The 24,703-nt window shown below is 31.3% G+C and overlaps 1 protein-coding gene across 6 annotated transcripts in view; it reads left to right on the top strand.

Moving 5' to 3' along the window:
• LOC126744529 (AF4/FMR2 family member lilli) overlaps nt 1-24,492 on the top strand; it is a 343,999-nt gene extending 319,507 nt beyond the window's left edge. Inside the window, exons 19-20 of one of the 6 annotated variants that reach the window (XM_050451971.1) lie at nt 10,593-10,920; nt 21,158-24,492. In XM_050451971.1, coding sequence (XP_050307928.1) covers nt 10,593-10,920; nt 21,158-21,300 — 471 coding nt within the window. In that variant the 3' untranslated portion in view covers nt 21,301-24,492. The remainder of the gene's footprint in view (nt 1-10,592; nt 10,921-21,157) is intronic. The other 5 variants (XM_050451967.1, XM_050451970.1, XM_050451966.1 and 2 more) reach the window with 5 other exon arrangements.
• Nucleotides 24,493-24,703: the final 211 nt, after the last annotated feature.

Raw genomic sequence — 24,703 nt, 5'->3', positions numbered from 1 at the left:
TCTGAGAAGTATTCCAAAAGCAATGAAAAAAAAATTGGCAAAAAAGTTCTTATGAATATGTGTCTTAAACGTCGTATATTTTAAACTACAGGGAGGTAAACCTGTAAGAAAAAGACTTTTTTTAGTAAGGTTGATTCTCTATTGATTTTTATCTACTCCTAAGAATCTTAAATTAAAAAGCATTATTTTCACTAAAATAAAAAACAAAGTAATAACTATATTAAAACATTATATTATAGCAATGCAGACAAAATAATTTAAACTTTTTTTTCAATCCTTTTCCAAAAATATTTTGTTCAATGGTCATAAAATCGCGGATGACAAGAACAAGGAATACGTTACCGAAATCTGTCGCAATATTAAAAAAAAAACTCTCAGTATACAAATAAATAAAAAATTAACATACACAATATATATTTTAGTCCTATGGTTGGGACCTTTGGTGTGATACTCAAATTACGAGGCAGTTTTACCACTAATCAAAACTCTTAATTTTAATCTTGACACGTGCTTCGCTAACGATATTATCATCTTCGGGAGAAAATGGCCAGACGAGCTGCGTAAATAATTTTTAAATTTCTTTAGTTGGAACTGGAATGCTGAACTGGAAAACAAATTAAAGTAAACAAACTGTTGGGACTTCTAAAAATGTTACTTTCTATATATTGTTTTTAACAGATTAGTCCGAAACTCTCTAATAGACATAGATTCAGAAGGATCTTTCTATATAGTGTTTACAGCATTTAGATATTTTAGTGAACTATCTTTTTAATGTTATGTAATTTAATGAACTTGTCTATTGCATTGGAATATATGAATTGTACACTTTTGGAACTCGCCTCAATATCTTTGTGATATAAAAAAACTTGTAGGTTATAAAATAACCAAATAATTGCGGGGCGCTTGTCTCATTGCAGAAGCCAATATGTTCTATAATAGTATAGGTGTAAAATCGAAATTTTTAAATTAACTTTTGATATCAGTCAAAATCCAAAATATAAGTGAGCCATCGTGGGCCTTTAGCCATTGTGATATGCATCTGCATAGGTTTTATGAAATATTAAGAAATAATTTATTCAGTCTGAAAATTTTGTCTTAGATTAATAAAACAATAAAAACGAAAATTTCAATTTTCAGATTTTATAGTGACTCATGAATTTTTTATAATTGATTAACTAAAGTCGCTATTAATTATTACAATTTGAACTTTTATGATTAAACTTTGTTTCTAATTTTTGTTTTGTACGCTCTTCGCGAAATCTAATGCGCTGTTCGATTTATTTATACTCAGTCTCAGATCTGCTTAAAGAATGCAGGCATTATTTTTTTAAATTGCGTAGTAATTTCTTATTTATATAAGGCTTCTGAGAAGATTGTTCGTAATGGTAATCGGACTGAGTTGTTTAATGAACTGTCAAGTCTCGTCTGTTGCACGTTTTTCCTCTGGTTCTCTATAAAGATCAGCCATATAATTGTTGACATTTTAGTTTTTGGGTAAAAATCTTTAGTTTTTCAGCAATATTTATGTTCACTATATATAAGTTTTTGATCCTGTCTTTAAGATTAATATTATTTTCGTTTCGCCTGTATTGTACAGCCTTAACAAGAGCCATTCTGCAGCGTAGAATATTATTGCTCAAAACACGTTTTAAGCTTCCAGAAATATTTCTTGATTTAGAAATATCCTTCAGTTTGTTACAATAGTTCCAGAGCAAATAATTTGTACATTCTATTTTCTGTACAATACATAATTCATTTGGTCTACTATCCAGATTTTTTATAGCAGCTACTATCGCCATCTGCAATCATTTTATTGTATATAAGGTTATACATTTTATGGCTGAAACAAAATGCTTTAGCAATAATGCTTGCTTCTATAGCAGTTGACGTAAAAGTACAGTTTTTGTAACAGATTTGTTATCCAGCTCCTTCTCCTGCATTCTTTGCTCCTTGGCAAACGCAACAATATTTATTTTTTACACCTTAATGTAAATTTTTTCTCGCCTTTAGTCGCACAATCGCAGCAGTTCCCGAAAGCGAATTGTAATTTCCTCCACTTCTATACGAGCGCTGCGTCCAACTTCCATAGCAAACAACTGTTAATATTGGAACTTCATTAAGATCTACATGGCCACTTTCTATTGCAATTTGTTTTTCTTTTTCAGTAACTTTATTCATTGATTTCAAAGCATTTTTTCCAGGCTGTATAAATTTCGTTATGTAGCTTTTTATATATCGTAAAACTTAAACCTGGAATATCAATAGCCTTAGTAAGATTGACGAGTTGACTATATCCTTCTTCTACATTACGTGCTGCTGTGATAGCTGCAGTATTTATAATAACCGTTTCTTGGACTTTCAGGACAAATGAAGATTATTTTTGATAAATCGCAAAAATTGCATTTGAATGTAAGTCGCGATTGGTAGCCAATCTTTGCTTCCTTTATCACTCGCATAGTAGCTAAGCCACAGTTAAATAACTTAGAAACCGTAATAAAGATAAAGATTTCCAATACTTAAACCATTGAGAGTTCGGCATCATCCTTTAACAAAAATCCTTTTTTAATGTGTTAATAAATAGTATAATATTTTAATTAGAACAACTAAAAAGCATCTAATTTACAGAAATTTTAATTTAGAATTACATAACTTCTAATTGCAGTTTCAATAAAAATTAGCCTGTTAAGAAGGCACATAATAAAATAGTGAATAAAATGAAGTAAATCAAAATTTAGTAAATTGATATATCCTCTAAAGAAGCTTATGTTTAGCGAGACTAGTTAGGAACTATATAAATCTAAATTAAAAGGTGTAGAAACTAGGAACTTTTTGCTTATATAAGATTATTAGGAATTAATTTAAAAAAATCTTACTTCGTTTAGTCTTGCAGGCGAAATATTTTCTCTTCTAAAAAATATGTATTTTATAGGGTGTTTTAATTATAACTCGCTGTTTTTAAATTTATATCGCTGTAATATTATAATTTTGCTAACATGAATTAGAATTTTTATTTTGAGATTTTTTAAAAATAATACGTAATAATATTTCATACAATTATATTATAGTTTATTAAATTATCAAATCCTTCAATGACTTTTTGTTTTTAAATGTAAAATGGAGAGTTTAACTTTAATTTCTTTTTTTATAACTTTCGATATACGAATTCTACTTCACTTTTTTTATTTTATTTTTGTAGAAGTTGCATAATTACAATTTCATAGAGTATAGGCCCATATGCCCAAGATGAAATAGTTATATTTGCCCACAAATTTCCCACCTACCATCAAATTGTAATTGAACCCTGTATTCTTCTTCTTCTTCTTCTTCAAGGTCCGCCTCTTCGTCGGAGATTGGATATCATCAGGTCAATTATTATTTTACTGACAGCTGGTCTAAATAGTTTATTTGATGTGAGTTTAAACTAATCTCTTAAGCTTCTGAGCCAAGATGTTCTTCTTCCCTGTCTTCTTTTTTCCTTTATTTTCTCCTGCATTATGTTTTGTAGTAACGCATATTTAGGTCCTCTTATTTAAGTTCAAGAAGTATTTAAGTCTTCTTATTTTTAGTGTGTTAACTACCTCCGCCTCCTTTTAAATACTTAGTCGCTATTTCATGTTCGTTACTTTATCTTTCCAGAATATTTTTAATATGCGTTGATAGCACCTTCCAAAGGCATAAAATATGTCCATTTCGGCTTTTTTATAAGCGTCCTAGCCTCAGCTCCATACAGTAGAGTCGACAATATGTAGCACCCTAATATTCGTATTCTAAGCTTTAAATTGATGTTTCTGCTACATAGAAATTTTTGGTAATTTGACGAATGCTACTTTTGCTATCTCTATTCGGGATCTTATTTCAATTAATGTTACCCGTTTTTCTGTTATCCAGCTCCTCAGATATTTATACTTCCTTACTCTCTCTATAGGTGTATGATAAGGTTATCTTGGATATTTTCTCGTTTGGTTATTACCATAAATTTAATTCTTGTCTGTGTTAAAGCTTCACGGAAAATTGCCTCGCTGTACAAATTAGACAATAATGGAAACGTAAAATAAACCAGTAAAAACTTAAATGCCAGATCATAAGATTAAAAAAATTATAAATTATGACCAGTTGAAATGGATTTAGAGCAAGAAACATGCTTTTTTTCCAACATATAATAACGATTTTAATATTTGCACAGATCATTTTATTAATAAATTAAAATTTTACATAGAAAAAAAAATACGCATACAATAAAACGAACAAGAAAAAAATTGTGGTAAGCAAGTTTGTGTTTTGAAGAAAGTTGAACGGTTTTATTATTTATCGCCTTACTTAAGATATGGATCTTTTAAAAAAATTTATACAACAACCAAATAATAAGCAGCTAAAAGCAGAATACAAAAGATGCAATAATTTGGTTTATCTCGATATAAAGAAAGCCATAGTAAGATCTTATGGAAAAATGTTGATCGTTTGTGTAGCAGAAAGAACTGCGAGCAAAGGCAGATAATAAATTTAAAAAGCGAGAATGGTGATGTTATTTCTGAAAATAAGGCACTGTTGGAATATTTTAATGACTTCATTTATTAACATAGGACCAACATTAGCCTTAAAGTTTAATTTTCAAGAGAGTTAAGTTTAAGGTATATTTGTGGAAGAGTCTATGTTTCTCTTTTTAGCCGATCAGCAAGAAGTTGAAAAAAGTATACACCTACTAAACATTAATAAAGCGCCAGGGCATTACAATTGTTGTGACCAGCACAACTTTAGTTATAAGGACAATAATAGAAAAATGCTTAAAAACAATTATAGTGACGCCATCTAACTTTGGACTTAAATAATATAACTGTGACGTATTAATAACGCGCGTCGCCGTCCGTCGTCCACCCCAAATCAATCAATAAGTAGGTAGTATGAAGTCATCGCTCGACCAAGTAAAAAGTAGGTCGCGGTCGCCCTTCGCACGGTCGGTCTCCGTCTTGAACTATGCTCCCGGTTTTGGCGCGCAATAACCGATCGGCATCTCTTATGTGCTATTTATAGCTCGCGGCGGTACTTCCCCGGTATTTTTCAACTAAGCTTTTAGATGTTTTTATTTATGTTTTTAGTAGTGATTTGTACAACGTATAGTTTTGTAGACTATATTTTGGACCATTTTATAAATTAATCGGGTTTAATAAAGTTGTGTTAAACCAAAAGGTGCTTGATTTATTTCCCAAAGTAAGGCGAACCCTTGGGCAAACCAGTGATTGGAAATACAATAAAATCCCTCAAGAAATTAGGAGGGTCTCTGCTCCGTGCAGTAGAGCGCTAAAATTATTGTGGAACATAACCGCCACAACAATCTTCAATCAGTTAACAGAACAGCTGTATTCTTCGACAACTTTATGTAAGTTCGCTTAAACTTTTTAAGCAAAGTTGTCATATAAATAGCCCCTAAAAATATATTTCTTTTATTCTTTTAAATGTAATATGACTATCATTGTATATGCTAATTAATTCTCTAAAGACTAAAAACAAAATTAATCTTTTTGTAGATTTAATCTTATTCAATTTGATAGAAAAATTCTAATATTGGATTGGCAATTACTACAACAGCAAAATCATGGTAATTTCGCGCCGTGCCAACATTTAAACTGATTGCATCAAAGCAGTTGAACTGCAGCAAAAATTTTTGGGTAGTTAATGTATGCTGCGAAAAGGTTTCTGTTGTTAAATGCCTGATTGCAAAGTACGGAGTCGATAATTAGTTGTTCTTTACACCCCATGACACCTCTATTGCTATAATGCTATTCTAGTCAGGATGTCTGTAAATAGGTTGTGTAATGCAAGATGTAAATAGTTTATAGAGTGTGGGTCTTGAGTGTTTTGGCAGTCCTTGGACAAGAGATAAGTGGTACCTTCTGTTAAAAAATTGGGCAAATTCTGAGGATTTATAAGCACGTCGTTTAGAAGATTGGTCAGTTGATGTGTTGAGCACAATTTCTTCATCCAGTAATTTTCGACGGGATCTGGGCTGAAGCTTTCCAGTTATGCAGTTTTTTTATGTTAGTCACTTCGTCAACTGAAAATCGTTAAAATGCCATTTGAATATATGTTTGACACTTTGCTCGTTCTTCAGTCAGCTACTCAGTGTCCAGGTTGCATTCACTAGGTGTTGTTAATTGAGTGGCCCAGAACTCCTCGATGTTTTCTTTAGTGGGGTAAATGCTAACGGCAGTATTTGTTGGAGAATTTTCCTTGAGGTTTCGATAAAATTGCTTCTCTGAGCGTTCAAAAAGTAAATATAGTTTCCAAAAGTTATCTTGTTTCCTAAAAGTTACCTTGTTTCCTTTTATTACTGGAGTTATGCCTCCTTAAGCGACTTAAAAAAATAGATAACTTTTGTTTAAGGGTGGGTGTCTAGACATTGTTCTGAAGTACAGTTTTCTGGGTCCTACTGTGTACGTTGTTGAGTCTGACGCATTACTTCCTCTACTGTTTCTTGTACTTTTTTGGTTTTGGTACCTCCGATGTATTCCTTTAGCCGGTCAATGTCTTTCCTAATATCTTCACCTTTTTCAGTGGTTTCCTTTCCCATGGCGGTGTCGGTCTTTCATTACGTGTAATACTTTGCTGGTTATTTATTATTTTTAATCCCAAGGTTTAATAATAACGGTAGCCGCACAGTAGATTATTAGATGAAGTTGTTCGTATGTCTGTAAGAATATAATCAGATATAACTAAGTTGGCAGCATTAACGAGAATAGCCAATTTGCAGGAAGAGTCGGATTTCTGGGATCAAATTGTTTCTAAGAATGATGCGGTATTGTCCAGTGACTCTCTGCTCAGTCACATTTATCTTTGGATATTTTCTGCAGTATTTGGCATGTAGCTGTTGTCTGTAGCCAATCATCTGTCGACCCAGATCAGTTTGGGGGTTGTGGTGGTGCTGTAGTTTCTTGTATGGCAAGAGCCCGCCTTCTCAGCACCCTGCCACCGACGGCCGCATGCTTTCATGTCCAGACATGCCCTGGCGATTTTCAGGCAGCGACCTTTCTCCGAGGCTTCCATTGTTCTATATTTTCATGGGTGTGTGCCACCATTTAACCCTCCTGGCCCAGGTTGAATATTATTATTATTTATTAGGTTGGTAATAATTCTGATGTTATCATGCTATCAATGTTAAGATCTGGAAGTATTTTGATAAGTTTATTTCGGAAGTCCACTTTAGCAAATATTCTATATATTGAACCCTGTATACAAATCTACAAAACGAATGAATACATTTCAAAATGATTTGCAAATTGAATTTCGCACTATTGTAAAGCCTTTTCCTGCCTTTAGCTCATTTTCTCTGGGTAGGTTTCATGATAATAAAGTTCAAAACACAATCTAAATAGTCGATATATATTCTTGTAAATACCACAATAACAAATTTCAAGAACTAAGCATTTAAACTAACACCAACTATAAACAAACAAATGAGTGAAAGACGCAAAACCTTCTTCGCAACTTTAAGATCGATCTGAAGTTATCACTGACTACATTTGCAATTCGCGGCATAGAAGTATTACTATATGTTAAGCAAATGGGGATACAGCTATTTTATCAATTTAGCCCGCATGCTTTGAGGCATAAACGAATATAAATTATTTAATAATAAAATTAGATCTATTTATTTATTGAAGCCGTTTTTGGATTTACGCCTTCAACACTACACAATTAATTTTTGAAAGTAGGGGTCAAATTTGGTTAATTTACCAGGCAGTTTCTGAAATTCAAAAACAAAAATCAGAATTCCGATTCACAGGAGACAACACAAAGTCAAATACAACAGTTATACATAGTTTTTAAATGATATTTTATGCTTAAACCGTTTAGGAAATATATGGTCTAAGCATTATAAAGCCGATATATACTTTGGCGAGTGGTGGCCTCTTAAGAAATAATTGTAAGGTATTAGAACAGAAACGCATGATATCGATCTTGTTCGAATCATTATTTATTCGAACAACTATATTGTATATCGTAATGCACATAGTATGGAATAACTATAAAAACAAAGACCATATTCCAGTATGTGCTTTCATAATGAGGATGCTAGTAGTGGTCAGTAGATTTCTTAAAACTGTTCGTTACGTATTACCTATAAAGTACATGAGGGAGCCGTTCCTAACAATAATTTTAATTATATGTTTTTTAGATTTTATTTAACTGTAAGTTTCTGAAGTACAAATATTCTTATAGTTCAGATGAAATACCATCTGTTATTTTTGAAAACTGTGTTTATAGAATTTTCCAGAATACTGATAACTTTATCTAATAGTGGAAACAATGTTGAAATGTTGTTTTGTAAATATTTTTCATTACTAAATACCCTTAATATCATTAGCAATAGCCTAATTTGCAGTTTATTCAGTCTAGTGCCCATAGATCTTATTGTGATCCCTATATACAGGATGTTTTTTTAATATTACGAAAAAAAACTTTATAGTTAGTAGTTGTATGTTGTAAAAGTAATACTCGATTGCAGAATAATAATCAGATTTATATATAAGTGAAATTATATATAATAATCAAATTTATATATATAATAATAAGCAGATAACATAATCAGATTTAGGCATTACGGCTATTCACAAAGCCTTCCGAAAAAAAACCACGAAAATATTCTGTAAACGAAATTTCATTCTGGATCGGAAAGTGCCTACCAATTTTCAAAAAAATATTGCTAACGATAATAAACCTCTCAGAGGTGTTTGAGGTCCGTTTCGTTCAGTGTTCTTTTTGTACGTTTAGTAATCTATGTTTAGAAATTTTATATAATAAATTGCACTTGCCACTGGGCATTTTTTATCAATGAATGATCGATCAGCCGTATTTTATTTACAACTGTGTCCCTCCTGCCGATGCCTTGTAGCCGCAGGTAGCAGCGTCCTTAGATTTTTTTTTTAGGTTTGAAGATAGTTTTTATGTCCATCCAGGCTTTTCCAAATTTAATATTGCTTTAATGGTTCTTACGGCTAGAACTAGCATTGCCTTCGAACTATGGGCAGTTTGTTTACTTGCAACATCTCTGCAAAAGTTGCAATGATGCCAAATGCTTTTGTAGAAAGAAGAAAAAAGAAACATTTTATAGTATCATAAAAATTTGTCACTTATTTTGACATACACAAAACAAACTGTTCTTCTTTAATAAAATATAAGATACTCTATAAAGAACTCAATATTTAAAGTTAAGTGAATGTAGATAACGTATATTAGAGAAAAGGACAGCAACATCGCAACCCCGCTCGATCGCATTGTTGAAGGTACGGATACAAGGAATCTTTACCAGTGACGTCGTCAAAAATATTTACATAATAAACCGGTTATGACCTCTTTATGCGTTTTTTTTAACATACTTCATTAGAGTAAAGGTTCCTATCTAATAAAAAGCATTTTTATGGAAATTAAATATTTTATAATTATAGATTTCTTAATAATTCATGTTTTAAAAATACACATTTTTAACATTTTAATATGCTTTTTTGCTGCCAGGACAATAAACAAACGTAAAATCAGTCCCGCTAATAAAACCATGGACAATATTATTATATTATTCTTTATTATGTTATTATTTATAGCCTATGAATAGATACTTATATTAAAAAATCGGCTTGAATCGCCTATTTTCCATGGTGAGGCACAAACAGCACATCACATAAAAAAATACTTAAATGAGACCTTTTTCCTTTTTTAACCAAAAACTAAAGAAAACCACAAATGCTGAGTGTAAACACAAAGGTGTTTGACAAGATGACATTTTGAGCATCACTGAGCATTTGCTTGCGGGGTTGCCATTCTAATTTTTTTAGAAATAAAAATGTTGATTTTATTTTGGCTTGAATATGTTATTTTTGCTCTTAGAATAGCTTATATCTATTTCAATTTTTTTTAATCCAAAATCCATCAGAAATGAACGTTATTATGTTAATATATAGCTCTTTTAAATTTCCTCTTTTAAAAATATGTGCAAACTTGACAGCAGAAAATCAGTGAATATATTTATAAACAAAAACCCCCTTGCCCCTGAGGACATGTTGGACTCAAAACAAACTCGATTCTAGTGTTTCAATGTGCTAAGATTATTATTATATTACTTTGAAATTGGCTTTGCGCTGAAATCAATTAATTTAAAAAATAGGGGTCAAAAGCCTTTTTATTTATTTAAATACATTATTCTATTAGAATACATTTTTTATGAATAATGTAAGGTTAAAACAATCAAACAAACATAACCAGCATAGTAGTAGTTGTAGTACTAGTGGAGTAACCAGCGAGTAGGAATAAAAGACCCTTTCCGCCAACCCTAGTATCCTCCTTCAATACTCTTGGCGGTCCTTATTCGCGGTAAGCGACAAATATTTCAAAACCAGAGGAAAACTAAATTTTTCTTTACAACACATCGAGCCCTCACCTTCTGTAATTTTATGTAAATTGGTAACTGACAATATTCGTTCAAATATTTATTGTTTTATTTTTTCTATTTAATTAATATGACGATTTCTGAACTAGTATAGTAAAATTGTACCTAAAAGTTAATGTGTTAAAAAAAATAATTTACATACATATTTTTATTTCAGAATGGCGCTATTATTCCTATGGACCAACCAATTCCAATGGGTCAGGGTACTCCTTCTCCCCTATCACCGACACCCTCTCCCGCGGGTTCCGTAGGTTCCGTCGGAAGCCAATCGTCTGGGTATTCGAGCGGCGAACTGAAGGGATCGACCGCAGTAGGAGGAGGCTCTTGTCCCGCCTCTGGCTCCGCGGGTCCTACCGGTGGTACTTGGATTCCTTTATCAGTCTATCACGCTATGCACAGACAGAATCAATACGTTAGTTATTTGATTAGCTTCTTAGAGTTGTGGGATATCGCGGATAGAATGGTGGTTACAGGGAAATATACAGGTAAGACTACATTAAATTAATTAAGATACCAGGAATAATTACTAAATCAAATGAACTCACCTGTAATGAAGTTCGATTGTAATTATATGAAATCCTCGTGAAGTATATAAGATAACAACGTAGATGTTTAAAGATAGTTAAATGTGAAACTGTAGACTAAAAAATAAAAAACCTTTAATTTGAACTTTTTAATTTTCATTGAAATTCGTTCACGGAATCGCTATACCTCGCAGAGGGCGCCACCTGTGGTATATTGCATGCGTTAAAAATGCCAAAACTTTTTTGCTCTTCTCATGTGACAACATGAGAGGGGCGTACTCGGTTTTCCGGCTTACGAGTGTTTGGAAAACTCTCTGAACGCTGATACCCAGCAGAATGTTGAAATCTGTTTGGTTGCCGCATTGACTGCCCCCCTCCCCATTTTATACCTGAAGCAGTTGATATGTTGTTAGAGAAGGCAAATTCTGTCATTTCACACCAGATTTTTCGAAATTTTTTAACGCTTTAATTTTCTCGCCTAGATCCGGACCAAAGAGATATTCGCCCGGAACTGTGTCTTTTACTGCCTCTTTAACGGGTTTTGACAAAATTTGAGAAATATAGCTACGACGTGTAGAAGTAGCTTCGTGAAATATCTGTGTGAAAAAATTTCCGGCATCTACTAGATCTGGGAGAAGAATAGAGCTTAATGGCGATTCAGGATTTTTCTTTATCTCATCCAAGACGTAAGTTAAACATTTTCCCAGCGCTGATGCTCCTTTGTTGCTCCTTTGTGCTCCTTTGCTCGCTAAATTTTGATAGTTAGTGTGACATTCGTCACGTTTTGTATACGGCTGTGATAGAATAGGATTTATTTCAGGATTTATTTTTGGAAGGGATAGAATAGAACAGTTCTTAGGAATTTTATGACGTTCCAAAAGTTGATCACGAGATTCTTTAGAAAGGCCTTGTAATAAATTTTTAATCCAAACAGATTTAATAGCCTCGTGTAATTCATAAGACTCATTTTTAGAACTATTCAAATCCACCCCTAAAACCTTTCTGACAGTCTCCGGCAACTCATCAAACACATTTGAGGCATCATTGTCAGACTCCTTGACACTAGTAACGATGGATCTGTCGTGCAGACTAATCGCATCATCATCCCATTGAGATCCGGGCGGTGCGGTGGCGAGACATCAGGAGCCGTGTTTAACGGTACCCCAATGCTCGAATGTAAATCGCTAGTCGAGCCGTTCAAGACTGAACGCGCTCGTTAGTATATTCATTTGTTACGCGGGTCGAGCTGTCCAAGCTTCGACGCCGCCTCTGGTTTCGCCGCATATCTTTTCCCCGCCGAACGCCCGGGATCGGAGCGAGCTGAGGACGAGGAAGAAGAATAAGAGCGAGACCGAGAATCGTAGATGTGAGATTTTCGATTGTGGGAGCGAGAAACGTGGCTATGCGAGGGGGAGGGACGACGATGACGAGAATGCGCATGCGCGGCTTGCCTTTCCTCGTGGCGAGACGAGCGACGTTCAGTTGCGTCATCGTTTTTCTTATGTTTACGGGATTTACGATCCCTAGATCTACTTTTAGACCTTTTGTGCTTTCCCATCTGCAATAAATATTAAAACAAGTAGATGGAAATGATACTTACATGCGCTATTAAAGGTTACAAACCTTTGGATAAAGGTAACAGCAAAATAAAACGCAAATTTCAACGATCTTTTAAGAACGCGTGTAGCACACCGCACACTCAAAACAACGAATGAGCGGTATAGACGGATGACCCTGGGATGTAGTGGGGACGGGGGATTTTCTAGCTTCTTTAAACTTGTGTGGCATGAAGTACACCAGCGGCGTACTACCTAGTTAAATATATCTTCGGAATGGACGTGAGATATAATAGAAAATTAAAGCACTTCATACTAACTTGCAAATAATTATATTAAAAGATGATCTCCTAAAACGTAATATCTTTTTAAAAAATCTAAAATAATTTAGTAGTCTTTATAACAACATAACATCAGACCTAATTTATAAAAAAATATAAAGTATAAAAAAAATATAAGTTTACATTTGACAAACTAAAAAAATACACTCTTTCTGTATTTTGAAAACTGGTCCTTAACTACGGTGCTGTTTTGGCGAGAGCTTTTCTACGACCGAGTTTTCTGGCTTATTTCAATAAAACACTGGTTTTTAATGTAGTTATCTTAATGATAGATCTGATAATGATGAAATATCTAAATTAATTGATATTTTAAGATTCTAACCGAATCCAAAAACAGCAAGGGTGCAACGAGCACATATTACTGCATTGCTGCCTGACAAATAAAGACTGTTTCCCACTAAAAGAGGCTTTATATTTTTTTCCACTAAACTTTATTATTATGCTTAAAACGTATGACACTTTCGGTTTAAAGGTCATATGGTTGAATAAAAACTTTTTATTTCATGTGCACAGTATTTTGCTTGCGTATATGCATCTGAATAATATATTACATCAATCTTTTTTGAGCGAAAGAAATTTATGAACAGAGACAAAGACGCAAGATATAAGAACAATGCGAGAAAAAGCTTCTCGTTAGTTATGTTAAAATATAAAATTTTAATTTCTAAAAAGTAATAAAACTTCTCACCAAAATTCCTACTAAATATTGTGACACTTTGACACAACTTTTTTTTTTTGACACGGCCCACTAAATCTGAAGACTTCATTTTAGACATGGAAGTTTGTCAAAATAATTTAAATGAGGTCATCTTGCCTTATCCTAACTTTAATAGTAGCTGAAATACAGGGTGTCAAAGTATTATTTGATTTATCGTTTTTTTCTTATAGGTCCTGAACCAAATGACATACTGACATAAAATTAGACAACAAGTCTTTTAAAAAGAAAAATAAAATTTCATATACAGTTGTCGTGTTTTCGGTAGAGGGCGCTCGTTGCGTCAGTTTTTACTTTTTTAAATCCCCTAACTTTTTTGCAGCTCCGTATATTGCTTTGAAAAATAACAAAATAATTTCCCTTTTTAATATTACATAAAAAATTTATAACTTATTAAAGTAAAAGAAATACTCGCACTTTTAGGTTTGCATAATATGTGAATGACTTAAATTTACTAGATTTTTAGCAATGCAATCTTAAATAAAATAAAATGAATACCTAAGATTATTGATATATTGATAGTTATTGATATTTATGTCTAATTAGAATAGTTACTAAATAAAAAAATATATATTACGACTTTTTTGTTAATTCTTATATCATAACCACAGTAATGTTAAAATTATATTTTTTTTTAAATTTTATTTTCAAACAAATATACCAAAAAATTAATAAACAAAAAAACATACAAATAACGCTACTATAACAACTGTTCAAAATGCCCTGCATTAACTTCAATGACTGCCGTATTTTAAAAAGATCCTTTTTATTTTGTAACATATTTACAGAATTTACATTTTTTACATTTAGTTCATTTAGATTATTTATGGAACTATCATAAACAATTGATTTCAAATATTCCCAAATGCAGAAGTCCATGGGATTTAAGTCTGGACTACGCGCAGGCCGAAGCAAAGGTCACGCAATCGAACGTTCAGGATATTGTTCTTCAAGGTAATTGCGTACCTGTCGAAAAAAATGCACTGGCATCTTGCATAAAATACATGTTCTGCCTAACATTTAATGGTATATCTTCTAAAAGACCTCCAAGTTCATTTCGTAAGTAATTTAACTACAAGTCTCCGTTCAAATTAGGTGGTAGTTTAGCCTGATATATGGTTTTCAATAAAACCACACCACCAAATGTTAAATTAAACTTTAAATTCAAGACGACAAAACTGCATTTTGGTTGGCAAATATGGTGGGATTAAACACTGAACTAGTGTTAAGTGGTATGGTAAAGGTCTTCTTTCTGAAGTACTTTACCAACATATGATTTGCTTACACCCGTAGCTGCCGCTATTCGCTTAGTACTTAACCCGGGATTTTCTGCTACTAAAATTTCCTCTTCCTGTTAGGAAATATTTTTTGGCCGAAATGATCCAGTTACTTTTTAAACTTTTTAAACCGATATACGGGGCTGGAAAAAGGTTAGGGGTTCTAAAAAAGTAAAAACTAACGCAAGGAGCACCCTCTACCGAAAGCACGAAAACTGTATATGAAATTTTATTTTTCTTTTTAAAAGACTCATATATTTTAAATTTCATGTCAGTATATCAATTGGTTTAGGACTTACGACAAAAAAACAATAAATCAAATAATACTTTCACACCCTGTATTTCAGTTACTATTAAAGTTAGGATAAGGCAAGTTGACCTCATTCACATTATTTTGACGTAAGGAATCTGCTGTTCTGCTATGTCCCATTACTTTCGGGACACCCTGTATGTAGCACGTTTTAAAATGCCAGTACTGGTACGAATGTGCACGTTAACAACGCGAACTACATCATTCTTTCTGGGAACACTAACAGACAACCTAATTTCCAATATATTGGCTCTGTAATTTCATTTAATTATGATAAGTGTCGCTGTCTTAATATTATATTAGGAAAGAAAGTGTCCCATTTAGACCTTTCTTGTAAGGTATTTAAGTAACTAAGGGATCAATGACGCCAAAAATGTTGTACTTGCTGCTGTATGTGTTGGTAAAGAAATAGTCTATTTGCAGTAATATTTACAATATCATTAAGTTGAGGCAATGTAGTTAATGACCAACCAATTAAGAAAAATCCAAGTGTTAGAGCGCTTACATCATTGAGGCATTGGACAGAGGGACTAGGACTAATAGTCTTACATTGAGTACAACTTCAATTTGAATAAAGACGTTAAAAGATATTCATAAGTCAACTGAGCCTGCCCTACTATTTTTCTTGAATGAATTTGGGACCATATAGTATATACGTAAAATCTGTAGTATCTGATTGTGGTCTAAAATTCTTTAAAGTTAAAACCGCGCAATAACTTGTGGATTGTTTACGTAAAGGCAGTTAAGGAAGGACAAATTGAGTTCTAGTTTGAAATGGGCGGCCTTAGTGGTAAAGCATACAAATATATAGGTAGCAATTAACCATAGTTCTCTCTTTTGTCTTCCGATCCTCCACAAGAAAAGATCCAGCAAAATCGATGCTTGTAGTCAAAAAAAGGCCTTTCTGGGTTTACTCTGTCTTTGGCAAATCACCTATTTCTAATATAATCCCGATTTAACTCCCCAGAGTTAATTTTACCACAGGTAATATTGTTTAAGCCCCAGCATGTAAATATCTTAAATGTTCATACCGAATAATTAGGTTGGTGAAATGAAAATGATTTAAAAGCAAAGCAATAGCAATATATGATATTTGCTATTAAAATCGAAATCTGAAAACTTGAGTCGATCTCCAATTCCACAGCCGACTTTACTCAAGCCACGAAATGATAACATCGGCAACATGGCTTTCAGATCCGTTTTCATTTAAGTTCTCATTGGATTTAATGGAGATCGTTTGAATTCCTCTTTTAAATTTGAGTTTTTAAGTGAAATTTCGGAAAGGAAAGTGAATGTAGTTGCTATTAAAAACTTGCCAAGTCTTAGTAACATCTCCCAGCCAGTGTCGGTGTGTTATATACTATAAAAACAGGGATCAATAGTTATAAAGATAAACACCTTGTTTGTAAACAGAAACGTGGAGCCGGCCGGCTTCTTAAGTGGGTCATTGTGCTATTTATCGATTTTCAAGTTAATTTTACATATCACTTTTAAGATTTTTGTGTTGTGTCATTTGGGATTTTTTGTGAATATCTTGTGTTCTACTAAAACTAGAAACTTATGCCTAAAAGCTAAGGTTAATGCTATATTCACATCAAAAAATGTAGGTTTTGTTTTATTTATAAACGTATTTGGAGGAAATCTGGTAAGGAATACCTATAGTATTAGTAAGTATAGGTAAATCTATTAGCTTTATTTATATATAGGAATTCATAGAAGATTTTTCGTTTGCTTTTTGAAACATGCCAAGTCCCTGCTGTATTCCTGGATATAAATCTAATTATCAAAGTAGTTTAAGAGCAGGGGAGGCAAGTATTTCTGTTTTTGGCTTCCCCAAAGATGAACAACGTAAAATTAAATGGCTAAAAGGCATACCTACAGATAATTGGGCTCCTACTCCATATTCTGTGGTTTGTGCCAAGCATTTTGGCCCGAATTATCCGTGAAGATGATTATCTTTTACCTGATGCCATAATTACTAAGATTAGAGTTAAAGCAAAATTAGTTTGCTCAGCAGTGTCTCAAATTTTTCCAAAATAACCTGCATATTTAACAAAAACAGTACCTCTTCCTAGAGAATGTCCAGACGAATGAAATAGTGAACAACAAAAACGTAATGAACTTGCCAATGAAGCCTTTGAGCAACTTGATTTCATAACAAATTTTCAAGATCTTATTAGTAATTATTCCCAAAAAATTCTAATATCTGACCTGTGAAATGTAAAAATTGTAGGATACAAAACTATGTTTTTACACTTTAAACTTGAATCATGCTGGTATAAATATTATTAATCAAATATAAATAGATAGTGACCTACATGTTAGTCTTTTAAAAAAACACTGACTTTTCCCAAAATGACCTAAAATGGATTTTACCTTTCGAATTGAAATTAAGCTTGAAGTTTGAATTTATTGAATTAATTCAATTATTGAAATTAATTGAATCAACTCGAAAATCTATTAACTAGGTATAAGTCTTCTGATTATTGTGAGCTTAATAAACCATACTCTTTATCTCTAGAGAAGTTTCGTGACTTCATTAACCAAAATTCAGATTTCTTAAAAAATGCGTTAAATTTATTAAAAAGTTCTGATTCACACAACTTAGAGGATGAAAAAGATAGTGACATTTGTAATTGAGTAATACTTTTAATATACCAAATAACTTTACTTATTTTAAAGCAAAAACGTTATTGCACATCAACTATAGTAATGTCTTGTATGTTATATATTATATCCCCTGGCGCATATTAATTGCTCAGAGATTATTTTAATCTACCCACCAAGAGGTACCTACAGTATCTTTCTTCTAGCTTTAATGTGTCACCAAATTCTGACTTAAAAAAAACTAACGAAGCCACTAATTATTTAAACATTCTATCCACTTCTTTAGCACCGACGCAGAAAGTGTTAATTAATTAATTGATGAAATTTATATAACTAAGAGACTAGACTATAGGGAAAAAAGTCTAATAATTCATTTATATAATTATTAACGGCACCTATACCACCTATAGTCTATAGATTACAACAAGTCAGACCACTCGAGCGGCCCTGAAATCGATTGCCCCACACCCCGTTCCCCACCTCGCCATGCATCGGCTGGGTAGAACCCAGGTTTAGTTTTCGCAAGTACGTTAACTTGTGTGCATCCGTTTCGCGAGGGAGTTTTTGCTTGTAGCGTTTTAGACAATAATTTGGTTACATACTACTTGTATAAATATAATTACCCAATAATAAAGTAGTATGTATTCCATCCCTATATGTTAAAGATTTTGTTCTGTATTTTGTGTTTTACATAAAAGCATTACAATCTTAAAAAATAGTTTATTATTTATTTTCTCCCCCTAATACTACTGGAATAGTTTTAGCCGATTTTACAACCTATTATCCCAAAAAAACACACTCCACTTCTTTTTGTCGGCCACCAATGTCGGTGTTTAAGACCCGGTAAATTTTGATATTTTAACATATTTTATATATATTTACTATATCCACAAATGAATACAAAGTCTATAATTTACAAAAGTACTTATTTAGCGCTTATTATGATAATTGTTTGTTATTCTTTTGCGCTTTTGTATTTTTAAAACGACCTATTTCAAAAATTAAAATAACCCATACCGTATTAAAATTATTTTATATTTTTTAGTGCGTTTAAATGTTTTTTTTAATTGTTTATTTATTTTAACTTTAGATTTATTTTTTGAATATTCATCTCTAAAATTTCAACAAATATTAAGTAAAAACTTGTATTTTTTGATAAGACTCCTAAAAATGTAGCAAATTTAAACAATTCAACAAGTAAGGTTTTTTTCAAATTCACTTTTTATATATTATATTTGACTTAAAAGACAGCCATTTTGAATCCGCCATATTAAACGCTTCCAATTTATTTAAAAGTTCAAATTCATTGAACTGATCAAAACTTCTAGATACACCAATTTTAGAAAAGGGAAACTCAAAAACATTTTAAAAACTGTCCTTGTTATCGAAAACAATCTGACAAGTAGAAGTTATGGTTTAAATAGAATTCTTAGAATTGTTATATACATACATACAAACATTGCTACATAAAGGCAAAGAAGTGAAGCTAATATAAAAAATGTGTAAAAACGTTAATAATTAAGAAACACTGTCATATAAACACATTCTATTCCAGTCCTATAAAAAAAGTTCTTATTTTATGACTTAAAATACTTCTTATGAATACTCCTCGTATAAAAATAATCAGCGCGCCTCAGAATTTGCTTTTATCGATATTTACGATAAACCCTGGTAAACGCTCGTACGCAGCAAACAGCGGGATTCAAGGTCAATTTTGCTTTAACACGGGCGGTATAGGAAGTGGTCTGACTTGTTGTAATCTATAGACGGTGCCTATACATATTTGAAACAATAAATCAATCACATAAATAAAATATTCTCATTTGTATATTTAGCAAAATCAAAATTCAACGTCCATCTCGGCAGAGCTGCGCTTTCAAAGCGTAAACGGATCCACCAAAACGGATCCGAATCTCCCACGTGGTGCGACGTTGCCAACTGTTATTTCGCGGCTTGAGTAAAGTCAAGTCGGCTGTGCCAATTCTTATTAATCCAATCCATATTCTGCTTTTCTTTAGTAAAAGTAAAGAAACCTTGAAACTCAGCAATATAATAATTTTGAACAATCTTACACAAAATGATTGTGGCCTCTGTTACTTCTAGCCTAGATACAATACTACAAGCACTGACTGCTTTTTTTTTTAACTTTTTAATGAAACTTAAAGACAAAGCATTTACTCTTTGTAGTCGTGTATACGATGGAAAAGTGGTTATTAGAATCAGATCATGTATAAATAGTTAAGAGTTAGTTAAGACATATTGTAATTGTTCAACAGAAGTAGATTACCTTATTTGCGATAACCTGTTGCCTACAATAATTGAAGGAAAAGGAAAAAGTGCTACTAACTTATTTGGGTCTGGAGCAAGCCATGATAACACAATACTTAAATCAGTCCGGAAGTTAGAACTACCGATTTTGACATCTGTTACACAATTTAATATTTTTAGTGATAATCTAATTAGTCACAAAGCTACATAAAAATAAAAGTAAATAAAAAGGGGAAGTCATCGTTTGAAAACTTGCACTGAATGTTGTATGGTCCTAGAATATTAAGTCATTACTTCTACCCATAGCAATGGCAGCCTTTCAAAATGTCATTTTTCGCATTTTTATTTTTTTACTACACCTGTTCGGGTGTAATTCGTTTGTAGAGTTTGTATTTTTTGTCAATGTCACATTATTATCAAAAAAATTAGTATTCTACACAAAAACTTATTGGGTTTACCAATACCTTTGAAAGCGAATAATACCAAAAGCAGAGAATATTTTTTGCTATTTCGTTTAGTGCAATTTTATTTGTACTTGATTTAATCGAGAATGCTTTGATCCACGTCTTTTTGCTGAAAAAATTGAAATCATTTTTATTTACGGTAGAAATCGTAATTTACATAAGACGGAAAGAATTTTTAAATTTTGGAAAGAAAACGCATGGACGACCACCTATACTCATGCATGCGTCCAGTAACATGCTATCCACCATACCTCATAAATATACCTATATCTTATAAATTTAACCAGCCAAATCATATTCCATCCAGTCAGTTTCCATCTTCCGAGTCGTAAAAGTCTAAAACATCTAGATGGTACCCAGACCTTTATATTTGGGGATATGTCAATAGTTTTACGTAAATCAACGATTCTGTATAATATTAAACAAATCTTATTAAGAATAACTAATATGCAGTCGCTCATTAGGTTATTTTATATAAATATATTTATATTGTTTTTGTAATCAAAAAGTTTTAAGTTGCTTGCCACTTAATGCTTCAAAGGCGTCTCATTCGTGAAAAATGCCGATTTATTCAATAATTTTTAATTTCTCTAAATCATCATATATTATTATTATGTATGTAGACCACTTATTATACATAGGTGTTTTCTTAATTTTCAGATTTCTTTATTGATCTTGATCGACAGTGCAAACCACTAACGATGCACAGTACCTTGAAGGAGCTAGTGCGTTACGTTCAACAGGGTATAAGAAGGCTCAAAGCTCAAAGACAAACCAACGATGAACGATGCCTAAATATATAGAAAGGTTTAGTAAGAGATCCCAAAGATGCACTATATAGTCAATTCGCAAAATTATTGGATGGCAGCATTTTCACTATTTTAATATTTTAGGTTTATAATTTAACGGCTGTGATGAATAAAGTCGATAGAAGTATATTTTGATAGTGACCAAATAACTTTTTTATAGTTTTTACAATATTTTAATATAGTTATTTAATCAATATTTAGGAAAATACGGAAATATATCTATCTTCTTTATTCGCTGGCCTACAACTAAGAATCCGTTTGCAAAACGACCATTAGTACAAGTAATGGTTTTTCAATTAGGTAAAAATATACTTAACCCAAATCACCCTTTTTTTTAGGGGAAATTTGACCAGTCTAAAATAATATATTTATGTCTTTGCTACAGTAGTTATCTACGGATGGATAATTTAGATCAATTTTTATTGAGCGACAATTCTACAGGGATAGCGATCCCTTTTTAATATAATTAAAATAAATTATAATTATATCAGCAAATATTATTAATATTGCAAATATTATTGTCATTTTCCAAGGGATCAATTTTTTTATATTTTATTAGGAATTAATATTAGTGTCATTATAATATTTACTGTCAAAACAAAAATTTATAAAAATGCTTTAAATATTAGATGACTCTCAATCTCTTAAGAACATATACGATATTTTGGTAAAGTTGTGAGAACTGTTGTTCTGTCTTTTTTTCATCTGATTTAAATTGGCTATAAAACGCGTTTTTCATGATTTAAAGTTGGTTTATCATCACACTATGCAAACATTTTTATATGTATTTTAACTATTCAGTATTCAAATTGTTTGTGGCCCATTGAGCCTTTATTATGCAGCCGTTAAGGCTTATAATAAAACTTTATCAAAACATCCTAAATGTTTTACGTCGCTCATTAAAGTATTCTCAACATCAAATCATTCATAAGTGGTATAAATACCTTTTGAGATTTAATATATGTAATCTAGCCCCGAACAGAACTTATTTTAATAAGCAGTTTAAGTTACTTATCACGAGCAGCAGTACTGTAAAAATATATTAGTGAATTCCACTTTTAAGAACTTTTTCTTATATTCAACTTGTAGGTTGAAATAATTGTACAGGTTGTTTCTATTGCTGAAAATATAAATATTAGCTTGTAATATTGATGAGACCTTACTTGAACTTATTATTTCTAGATTAAACTTAAGATATTTTATAGAGGAATTTTGAGAGAAAAATTAAAAGAAACGTGTATTTTTTGTAAATATTAGTATTCTATAAATTCTTTATATATTTACCGTTTGTACAACTCGCTGAATTAATTGTTAGGGCCTATTTAGGAAAATCAAATAAGAGTATGCATCTGTCACTGTTCAGACGCTAAAAATACTTATAAAAAGTAGTGAACTTGTTATTTTTGCATAATATTTTATATATATATATTAGAACAGTAAGTGTGAATATGTACTATTTTATGTATATCTTGTAAATTTTATTTTTTAAATTATTTCATTTTTATTTTTAGTCATATTTTTGTTTATTTAATTATGATTATCATTATCCTAGGAGTTTTTTATTAAAAATTGTTTACTTAATTTCGTAGAGCAGTTTAGCATCCTACAATTATTGTTTTTCGTTCGTGGATGAAAAAACATGATTGCTGTTATGCCAATTCTTAGGAAGATTTTTGTGTATGATTAAGTTAATATATTTATTCCTATTTAATTAAGTCTTACTCGCGGTAAGGAATATTACTGAATTTTGTTTTATTATTTAAGAATGATTAGGTAGGGGATTTTGGTTTTATTTACATTAACATGTTCTAATTTATTATTTTTGAGTATGGAGAGTTGTAGAAAAATCATTTAATAAGTATAATTTCATTCTTAATCTTCATTCTTTTAAGTATAGTTTCATTCCTTTTCTTAAAGTAAAATATTTACCATCATTATTATGTTTAAAAAAAAAGGATGTTGAAAAGTATTAATTAACATATAATAAATTAACAAATTTTACGTTCATTCAATACATCACTCTCTAGAATTAAATAGAATAGAAATTATATGCTGAGTCAACAACAAAGATATATTCTAAAACAGTTTCTTTGTTTAAATAGGATAGTAATAAAGAAGATATAAAACAGTCGATGCTTTGCTGCAGAGGATTGATAATATTTAACAATTCAAGCATTCAGTTTTTACAGCCGTTTTTATGACCATCTGATACAAAAATCCAAAAATATTTAATTTCAAAGTTCAATGGACATTCAACTTTTTTTTTCTTAATGTTTTAAATGTTTTTAAAGTTCAAACAGAGTATTATGGTGTTACTCCATAATATACCTATGTTTATGTATCACAAGTCTATTTATCTTTATTATTGCTCTATTTTATGTATAGTAAATTAAAAAAATATTTTAATCGATTTTTATTGACTTTTATTTTTATGTATCTGGCGATTATCGTAGAAACGACCGAAATGCGTAACCTATGTTTCTAAATGATTGAAATGCATTATGAAGGATTAACTAGGTGCATCTAGACGCTAAAAATTATTTTAAAAAGATTTTTAATCGATAGGACAAATTATTTGACTTTATTAAAAAGAAAAACTTCATTGTACTAAAAAATCATATAACTTATCTTGGAATTTTTATTATGTTTTGTTTAAGATAAATTCGCATTGAGTATTTTTTATTTTAAAATACATTTAATTCGAATTTATTTGAATTTTAGCCGATTCGTTAAAATATTCATCAAATCTTTCTGCTGGCAAACTTCTCTTTTGTGTTTGATTTTTTTTTTAAATAGGTTTTGTTGTTGAAAAATTGGAAATATGTATATTCACAAGGTCTATTATAAATCTTAAAATTTAGGATAAAGCACTTTCAGGTTTTGGACTTTCTTAACTTCTCTTAAGCTAAAACTACTTTTTCAAAAACGAGTTTTAACATTATTTTTTTAGCTGTATATTTAGATAGACATTTTATGTCATATCGCTGTTTTGACATATCAAAGAATAATTTTATTATCTGTGCTGATGCTTTGGTTATTTCGGTTAAAACACTTTGGTAAAATATTTTACTGATTACATTTAACATGGAATAAATATAATTTAAGTGTCAGCTTCATTTTTAAAAAGCCTAAAATAAAACCAAGATCCCTGGCCCTTTGGCTAAATCTCTTAATATTGTTGAAACTTATTGTTTTAAATTTTCGCTATTCAATTTATTACTCTATTTGTTGAAACTTTTACTCTACACTGCTGTTATATCGTAGATTATCTTTTGCATTTATTTCAATAAATTATTGTTTTTAATTATTTTAATGACATTTATTTTATTTATTTGTGGTTTCGATTAGACCTTATCTTTGTGTGTAAATTATGTCTTAATCCATTAATGACTGTTGA

This window comes from Anthonomus grandis, chromosome 14 (assembly GCF_022605725.1).
Source record: "Anthonomus grandis grandis chromosome 14, icAntGran1.3, whole genome shotgun sequence".
Classification (NCBI taxonomy): Eukaryota; Metazoa; Arthropoda; class Insecta; order Coleoptera; family Curculionidae; genus Anthonomus; species Anthonomus grandis.
This window is presented reverse-complemented; position numbering and strand designations above follow the sequence as displayed.